A 10154-nucleotide genomic window follows, 5' to 3' on the forward strand; every position below is an offset into this window, starting at 1 on the left:
TTTTTGTTCTACTCCTTCCCCGCAGTTGTTGTTGTTCAGCCCCCTCACTCATCCTGCTCTATCCACACACACACACACACACACACACACACACACACACACACACACACACACACACACACACACACACACACACACACACACACACACACACACACACACACACACACACACACACACACACACACACACACACACACACACACACACACACGTATTGTGAAGTTCATGACTAAGCGTGGGTGTGCAGTCATTGTGTGGGCATATCTCATTTTGCAGTACATAGTGTACAATGGATGTGAAGGCCACATGATGCCGATACACAGTATAAGACCATGTATACTTTATTATTGAAACAAAAACGTGAGCATATGGATATAACATCACTAAATAGTTATCATTACACCGGCTGTTCTGGAAACCTGAACCAAACCTGAGTGTAATATTGTACTATAATGAGATTGGATTTCACACACAAAATGCTTGGATAGTGATTATTACTATTTCTTTAATGCCACTCTGAAAAAAAAGGAAGAAAAGAAAACAAAGAAAGAACTCAAAAATTGCTTTATATCCCGTGTGTGTAATTCATGCTAAAGAAGAAAACCACAAAGGCCTAGTTTCTTCAGAAAAACTGCAATAAAACATTTCAAAGGTTGCAATGGAAGTTGGAGTGACTGTCAGACCACAACACACCAAAGCGCGGGCGGGGTAAGCCTAGCTTAGCATAGCTAATTGTGTTTTTTTAACATTTCAGGATCCATATTTGCCTAAACTGGATATAAGGTGTTGTATAACAGAGCTTTAGACATGTGTTAGTAGGCATGATTCCAACCAACCTCCGAACCAGGCTAGCTGTTTCCCCCCTGCTTCCAGTTTGTATGCTAAATGAAGCTAATCTGCACCCTGTTACAGCTCTGAACTGTAAGCAGCTCAACATAGTATGAATCTACTTTGAGTCAAAATTGAAGATATGAACACACAGAAAATAAAAAGGTTCTAGAAGCTTTGATCTAAAGATGCTTTTATCATCATCACTAGCAATTCTACTGTGCCATAATGATAACCGTTTTTATGTGCAATAATATGCCAAAACATTAATATCTTCCCTTAGCTTACTGCTGCTTTGTGCTATTACTCTATATTCATCATGTTAGCTACTTTATTATTGATGCCTTTTTTACCTGCTATGTCACTTCTGCTGTAACGCTGTACATTTCCCCGCTTTGGACTAATAAAGAGATTCTGAATTGATTTAATCACCAGATCGATCATGCTTATTTATCCAACATGAGCTTGTGATCTCAGTCTTTTCCAAACTAAGGACAAAGTCGGTAAAAAAACACATGGTATCCATGCAGCTGTGAGGCGAGCAGATCCCCTCTGCTGTTATCCTCCACTGACACTCACTCTGAGCCCCCCCTCCCTTACCTGTGAATAAAAACACCTTAAAAACTAACCTTGTGGTGTATATGTTAATGTATTCACTGAAATGTCTCATTACTCTTGTTTACACCGCATCGGCAACAATGCACGAGTTCCTTATTTTTCTGTACATTTTGTTTCCTGCCTTGGTGTTGGTGGTTCACTGCCCATGCTTCAGCATTGAATCATGTTTTTCTTGAATCTATCTAGTGAATGATGTTCTCCATCTTTTTCTCCAGTCGTACTGGCCTTTTATCTCATTTATTTGTTTCACTTGAGACAGTACAGCTATTTCCACATCTTGGGCCAGATGTTTAAAGGTTCATTTAGTATAGTATTTCTATTTCCTGCTTCTTTGTAGTTCTACTCCACTCCAGGTCAATATTCTACATAACATTTTTCAGAACTTTTGTTTCTTCGAAGATTGATAACACAAAATCTGATGAACAAATCATTTATAAAGTATTATTACAGGTAAGAAAATAGAACTTCATTGCTCCCTATGTGAAATTCAAAAGCTACATGGCACTATAGCCTATATATAGTTTTTAAAAAGAGTATTTTGTATACTCTTAGTAAAAAAGAAAACACTGTACGGCTTTCTACACACAAACTGTATAAACATATGCAGTGAAAACATCCCTTCCTTCACGCATGCTGCACATCATGCGTAGCTCAGCTGAGCAGAGTGTGATGAAGCGTTGAGACAGAGGGAATCACCAATATAACAACATGTTGCCATGTGTGTGGACAGCTTCCATATTGATTTACAGTCTAGATATCAGCCAAATTCTATAAAATAACCCTGAGTTTAAGTTATTTAGTACAATTACTATTCCCACTAGTCAATTGTCATGCTCATACACAGTGCCGATGTATTTTATGTACTGAAGGGAATATATAGTCATAAAAAAAGACAGCGATACTTCTAACACTCAACCACTGCTGAAGGAAAGTAGCATACATGTAGCAGGTAATAAAAGATTTGACTGGCAAACTGACAGCAAAAGTCTAGCCTCACTGCTAAACTTCCATCTGAAGATAGTGAGTTGAAAGCTATTCATTATTGGAGGCAGAAGAAGAACAATAAGAAGCTAGTGCAAAGGAAAAAGTAGCCAGTGCTAAGAAGATGAAGCTAGTGCTAATAAAAAGGAGCTAGTGCGAAGAAGAAGAAGAAGAAGAAGAAGAACAACAACAACAACAACAACTAATACTTTATTGATCCCATAGGGGACATTTAAGGTCAATGAATAAAAAAATGCAGTTCAATGCAGATATGATGTCTTGGTGTTGCATGGTGAAGAAATGGTTTGCACAGAATTAGTGATGGATTCTACACAACAGAAAGGTAGCTTTGAGGTGTTTCTCAGTTGAGTTGTGGTATCGTGATGACGCAGCACGCACTTGTCAGGTTACTGGCTGAAAGAAATATTTCAAAGGGGCTTAACTCCAATAATACGGCTGCCTTAACAAAATACAGGTGCCTGTTCAGACTTTATCAGGGTTCAAATCCCCCTATTCCCTTTACAAAATACCTAAAATGTCTAAATTGCCCTCATGATTGCTCATGCTGAACAGGGCAATGGTGGTGTGTGTGTGCAGTGGTAACAGGAGTGCAGTTCAGCACACACATATGCAAACATCACACACCCAGCCACCCGGGCTCTTTCTCTCACTCACACACACACACACACACACACACACAGACACACACAGGGTCGTGAATGAAAACATGGTGGTAGAGAAATGTATCAGATGTTTGTCCACTCTCGAAAAAAAAAAAAAAGGACATGTTGATCCAAAATCTAACTGTGGCTTCTTCCTGAAAATAGGCCTGTGAGTTCCAGCCCAGCAAGTGCTTAGCTTGGCACTTTCCCCACATTTCTAACTACAGCATGCAGGGTTTTCTGGAGTGTGTCGGATGTCTATAGCTGCTTTTGCATCTATGAAGGCTTTGTGCAGATAACAACATAACGTTGTAAGGACGGCAGTCGGACTGAATGACCATTTGAAGGCTGTTACTGATAGCACATTTGGACTGCAGCTGCAGCAGGAACATACATATGTAGGCTATACTTTTCAAAACAGAAAAAGCTACAGAAAAGGGAAACGAAAAGAACGATGTAATCCACCATTTGCAGATACATTTGTTGAATCACAACTTCCTGAAGTTTGATGCCAAGGTTGTGTTATCATGTTGTTCCACTGCCAAAATATACTACTCCCACGACTCAATGTCCATGCTCAGACACAGTGCATATGTGTTCTATGTACTGTAACGAATATCTAGTCTTAAAAAAAGACAGCGTGACTTCTAACACTCAACCACTGCTGAAGGGAAGTAGAATACATGTAGAAGGCAATAAATTATTAGAACAGCAAACTGATAGCAAAAGTCTGTACATGTTGTTCCACTGCCCTCCTAGTTGCCACTAAAATCGCAGTTTGTAGTCAACCCAAAATTAGAACAATTTGATTAAAACTTCATCCGAGTATGCCAAGGTGTATTGAAGATATTAGCCCTGTGAATTAAAAGATGAAGTCTTTAGCTAAAAAAATGCTAACATGGGTTGTGGTTCAAAGGGGCTCCTCTACTCTTTATTCTGTATTTACTTTCAGAGGAATTCCAGTTATGGCCTCTGGCTTCGACCCAAGTACCCCACCATGCGCTTGCTTCAATGATCCCATTTTATCATCATCTTCCAAACAGCTGGTCCTTAGCTACAACTTTTAGCTCTTGTTTACAAGCCTTCAGGGGTAATGATTATTCAGTTAATCCATCACAGTGAGAGCTTGCAAAAAATGATACAATACAGTTTAATACAGTAATATGCTAGTGGACACTTCTTTATGTAATGCTTTGTTTAAGCTGATATGATAAGGTAGTGATAGAGTGATCATTTATCAGCATTTTTTTATGTGGGGGAATTCCATTCCTCTCAATCCACCCTTTATGCTTTCCTATTTTCTACTTTTTGAATTTTGAAAAACAGGCCTTTGGCAGATTTCTCTCTGTATGAGTGCAGAGCTCTGACGCAAAATGCCAGCTATTTAAGACGAACTTGCTCCATTATTCTATTACCATAGAATCTAACACCACAAAGGAAAATGTACCAGTGATGCCTCATTGCATTTTCTACCGTCCACGCTATCATCTGATTTCTAGACATTATTTTAGTGTGCATCATTCATTTAAATTGCCCTGTTGTTGAGGTACTTGTGCACCTGTGTGTTAAACCTGTCAGCACACCCAACCGCAACTATACCTAATGACCCCACCACCCCCCAACCACCACCGCCACAGGATATTTCTCAGTGGCACAACAGGGATATGGCTGTATGGAACATGTAGGGGCATGCCAGGGACAAACATTTGGAGAAGAATTAAAACAGCAAGAGGCGGGAGGGCGATACGATCTCCCGGCGCACAGAAAGCGGGTCTGTGTTTGCATTGGCCTGCCTCATATACAACACTGTATTGACATAACTCAACTTTCTTTAGCACTACAGGAGACGCTTTTACAAAGGAGAGGCCTTACAAGGAAAAAAACCTGAATGCTAAAGGGAAGGGGAAGAGGAATGGCCGATGGTCAAAGACAGACAGAAATGGTTATTGCTCAAAAGCTAAAAAGATTGATATGCTGAAATGAATATGGGGGGAAAAGCTGGCTGAATAGAGATCCTTTGCTTCAAACAAAGTGTAAATGAGGGGAGTTAACCTTCTATTGCTCCTAACCAAGGTCACATTGTCAAATACTACAGTACAGAATGTTTTGCTTTGTTAAACAAGGTCGGAGCCACCATGACCTCTTTGTATTTCGAAATGGGATCAGGATCTGCCGTAACAGAAAAGAGCTATAGAAAGTTACTAATCTTTTGGACCGCAACAGATAGAGCCACAGAGCTGCCTGGGATTATATGCTGCATCCCAAGAATGATAATAACAGAGGGAGGCTGCAGTTAAATTCAGGTGGCTCAGTGTTTAGTTTAGAAGTACCGCTGGAGCTGAGAAAAGCACTTGTTCTGCTTCACGAGAGGGGACAGAAAGCTTTATAAGCAGTACGTCTCTCTGCAGGGTAAATGACAAGGCTCGATGCGTACGTGTCTGCCGCGAGGGCCCGAAACGCTGACGCAACACCTTTCCCAGCTGCCCCCGGACGGCATCAAAGTCCAAAGTGATAGTTGTGACGATGCTGAGACGGGAAACCTTCTCTTGAATTCCTGACATAGCGAAGCATAGCCTCTTGTGCTATCAACAACACATATTTGAGAGTCACATGACTTCAAAAACATGTGTCATTGTACCACTAATCTAAATGCTTAATCATGATGTTGCACTTAAAATTGATATTTGTTACTCAAAGACTGCACTTACGATCATGGCACATGATTAACTGTAAAGACATTATTCTATTACCGAGGTTAATGAGATGTTAGAGTTAATAATTCTACTGGAGCCTTACAGTGGAGTTAAAAAGGTTGCCTTTGTTCTAGATGTAGCCTTGTAAACACTAAAAAAAGCAGACTTGTATGAAGTACACTATGTTCCATCACTGCCTTGGGCCATGTGGCTGTGCACAAGGTCCAATAAATATGTCTAGTTCTTTATTTTCATCAATCCCACACTGTGAGGCTGGGTTTGTATGATAAATGACATGCACGGCAGTCTAGAAGGACTTACTGTTGTTGGACTTGAGATCCCGATGGATGACGGGGACGATGGCCTCGCTGTGCAGGTACAACATCCCTCTGGCTATCTGCACGGCCCAGTTGACCAAGATGTGGGGCGGGATGCGACGCCCTGCCAGAGCCCGGCTCAAAGCCCCCCCAGAGGCATACTCCATGATGAGGCACAGGTTTGGTTCCTGCAGGCAGACGCCTTTCAGGGCGATGATGTTGGGGTGGGTGAGCATGGCAAACAAACGTGCTTCCTGCCTGACGTTCTGAGCCGTCACGCTGATATCCTCATCCGGGTCTTGCCGTGCGGCCTTCACAGCAACCAGCAGGCCTCTCCATGTACCACGATACACCTTTCCAAAGCCCCCGACCCCGATGACCTCCTCCAGTTTCAGATCCTGGAAATCCAGCACGTCGGGTTCGAACTGGCTAACCACGGCCGGGGTAAGCTTGCCTACCACGGCAGTGCCCGGCAGCTTTGCATATTCAGTTGGCTTGAAGGAGCCATAGTTAGATGGGAAGATGCCCACCTTGTTGTTGACCTTACCTGCCCACCAGCCCTCATCGCCTGATATCTCAGAGTCCAGAGACAGGACTTCCACCAGGTCACCTTTACGCAAGGTGAGCTCATCTTTACAGGACGCCTCATAGTCAAATAAGGCCGTCCACACAGGGTTGGTGAAGTTCCCTTTTTGTGATTGATCCAAATTTTTCCAGTTGGACAGTGGACCACGACTGAATATGTTCTTCAGTGGCTCCATGGAGCCTCAAGCAGATGTTTTGACTGGATCTGATTTTGCACCCCAAGGGTTTGAAAATAAAGTACAAAGGAGTACTTTATGGCGCCTCGCTCCCTTTCCTGTCTTTTTTGTTGGTTCATCAGGGACCAGTGAAATGTGTTCAAAAGCTCGACCAACAAGTGGGCTGCAGGAGAGGATTCACAGATAACTGAACAGTAAATGTCTTTCATTCGTCTTGACATTACATGCTAATCTCTCCACTCGAAAATACAGAATCAGTTGCGAGATTGCTTTTGTTTGAAGTGTTTCAAAGCTCAGAAAGGCAGCACTGTCTGAACTGATTCTCTGTGTTCAAGTGATGTGTGGTTTCCCAACATGGTTTGAGCACATAATCATTTTAGTGGGCCTGTATTTAAGAGGCTCTTGAATCACCTCATTATGGGTAAATGAGCTCTTCTCTTCCCTCATTCAAATTGCCACCTGTTGAGATCTGATTTTTAAGTGAAGTGTAGGGACAAAAAATAAAGCTATCCACAGCTTGTTGTAAAATACCGAATTATTATGGTTCTCTCTACATGTAGCTGTCCATTTTGAGTTTTTATGTATTTTTAGCCATTAAGTGCAGTGGCCACCACAAGCAGGAAGCGTTGCGAGGCGGAGAAGAATAGCAGGAAAGGAGCATTCAGTCCAGCCAAGCAGTGTTTTACGACAAGTTTCAGATCTCACCAGTACGCATTAGTAAACCTAAATATCTAATAACCGCGTGTGACCGCAACTTTGCGGTGCAGGAAATCCCGCATCCCGTTCCGCGACACAATCCATACTTACGGTGTTATCAGAAGCATGAACTGGACTTTTTCAAAATATTAAAGAAACTTTGTATATAACCGCCGGCTTTGTAACAGGAAGGACTATCCAAAGCTTTATTTCCCAGAGAGAAACACGCAGTAAAAACAAATCCCGTTAGTTCTTAAGTGAAGTTGAGCGCGTGGCCTGGTCCAGCTCGCGGGTCTTGTTGGTACAGTCCAAAGAGAGCGTTCAGGGCAATAACTCCATCATAACTTATTATCATATTCCTCTTCCTCGGTCACTGCTCCCTCGTCAGGACCTCGATCCACTTCTACGTCTGTGCTTACAGTCACAGAGGGTGGGGTTTCAAAACTTTTTCTCTCCCAACAGGAAAGGAGTCAGATGACAGGCCACAGTCAAGCTGTACGCTATAGATGACTCCATTTCCGGTTAGTTTCTAAATAAAACTGAGATTTATAGCCACTCATGAAAGAAGTACTCACATTTTATACTTAACTAAAAGTAGCAATACTAAATAAATAAAACATACTCTGTTACAAGTAAAATTCCTGCATTCAAAGTCTTAAATAAATAAAAGTACAAAAAACACTCAAGTGGGCTACCAAAAGTAAAAGTACTTTTTGTGTGTTATGGCCCGTTCTAGATTTATGTATATTAAATTACTGGATTATGACATGACATGAATGTCTTCATCCAAGATGGTAAAGGTAGAGCGTTATATACGTTTGTTTTACTTTATATACTGCTGCTGGATACCTTCACCTATAATTACATGTAAATGCTTATTTATTAGTTGATTTATATTTCCTCATTTGTAAAGTATAGGAACTAAAGCTGTCAGATAAATGGAGTGGAGTTAAAAGTACAATATTGGCTTACAAAATGTAGTGGAGTAGCAGTATACAGTAGCATAAAATGAAAAAAACAAAACAGTAAAAGTACCTCAAAAGTGTACTTAAATACACTTGAGTAAATGTACTTCATTACATTTCATCACTGTTAATGACTGGGGGAATATTTAAAAGCCATTTGCAAGAGTTTTCATAAAGAGGAACAGAATATCATAAAGCTTTTTGAAAAAAGGAAATGGGCTACACAATTATGATGAAATTCCTGTGTTTCAATCAGCCTAAATAATTGTGCACAATAATATCAGTCAATGAAACACTGATTTATTCTCAGTGTAGACTGATTTTTTGGTCATTTTCAAATTGATGCTTTCCACACTCAAATACAAATGAATATAATGGGCCTCCATTCTGGTCATTAGTACCGCTAAAATAGTGCACTATTGAGCTGTTCAATGATTGTATTATGTGGTTATTATTGTTGATGTAATTCCTATTTGTGAGGAAAAAAACAACACATTTATTTTCATTTACTATAAATGTTCAGGTGACAGTTTAGTCTTTTATTTTGAAATTCCTACTTCACGTCCTATTTGGTTATTATGGCGAACTTCACATTGGTGATTTTTAAAAGAACCTAAAAAGCTAAAACCTAGAACCTAGAACCTAAGAACACCCTCTTGAATCAATTGAGCAATTATGTTTAAGTGATATTCAGTCCAAGAACACAAGGACAGTTAGTCATTATAAATTGTCCCCACAGCCAAAGAAAAGAGGATAAAGTGCTGCTGTTATGTTTCTATGAGGAGAAATTTATGGAAGATTTTCTTTTGTCTGGTGTTACTTTGAACAAAAAGGAGTTCCAAGCCTTTCCTCAAGAAACACATCTAAAAGCCTTTGGCGTGCGGCTGGTTTAATGTTCTATATGCAGTGTAATGGGCTACTTATCCGACTGAGGAGGAAGGGCTGTTATTGAAATTTCACTGAAGTGGAGACAGATTTACGACTGTACAGATCTCCTCAGGATAAAGTCAAATGAAGCTCATTTAAAAGTTTTATTCCAGGGAGAACAGTCTCACTTTTAGTATCACCTCTCTATTTTGAAATACTAAAGAGGTCAGTGGACTGCTTCTGCAGAATATCTTAATGAACAATGTACAAACATTTGCTGACCTGTGATGAGGTGAAAATGGGCTTAAATACAGCCTTAATATTATTCAATTAACGTGTAAGACATGGCCAGATTTTCTGTATAAAACACAAAAAAAATGAACATTATCAACTGAAGGGGAAAAAGTTGCAGTATGTTTTGTGTTGCAGAGCGTCAACATGAGGGGACAAGGAAGTAAAGCTGATGGTTTGTTTATGGACTAAATCCAAAATCCAATTCTTGCCCTGCTGTTGGTTAGACATTGGCTTTTTTATGTTTTAACTGATATCCATTCTTTCAGATTATATGGATTATTAAGAGCATGTGGCCATGTTTTATGCATTGCATCTAAAAGTAAATATGGTTTTAAACAAGAGCTACTCCACCACAGATGCACATCTTAAAAACATCACTTATTTATTCTTTAAAGGCTCTGTAAAATATCTGTTAGCTACTGAGGTATTTAACAAGCATTCTGAAACAGGAGGGAAATAGTACACTTTT

At 40.3% G+C, this 10154-nt stretch overlaps 1 protein-coding gene across 1 annotated transcript in view; it reads right to left on the minus strand.

The window, feature by feature from the left end:
- The window catches only part of LOC134875771 (mitogen-activated protein kinase kinase kinase 11), a 43364-nt gene extending 35410 nt beyond the window's left edge, over positions 1-7954 (minus strand). Inside the window, exon 1 of the mRNA XM_063900412.1 lies at positions 6107-7954. Coding sequence (XP_063756482.1) covers positions 6107-6863 — 757 coding nt within the window. The 5' untranslated portion in view covers positions 6864-7954. The remainder of the gene's footprint in view (positions 1-6106) is intronic.
- Positions 7955-10154: the final 2200 nt, after the last annotated feature.

The sequence above is a fragment of the Eleginops maclovinus genome, chromosome 14 (assembly GCF_036324505.1).
Source record: "Eleginops maclovinus isolate JMC-PN-2008 ecotype Puerto Natales chromosome 14, JC_Emac_rtc_rv5, whole genome shotgun sequence".
Taxonomy (NCBI): Eukaryota; Metazoa; Chordata; class Actinopteri; order Perciformes; family Eleginopidae; genus Eleginops; species Eleginops maclovinus.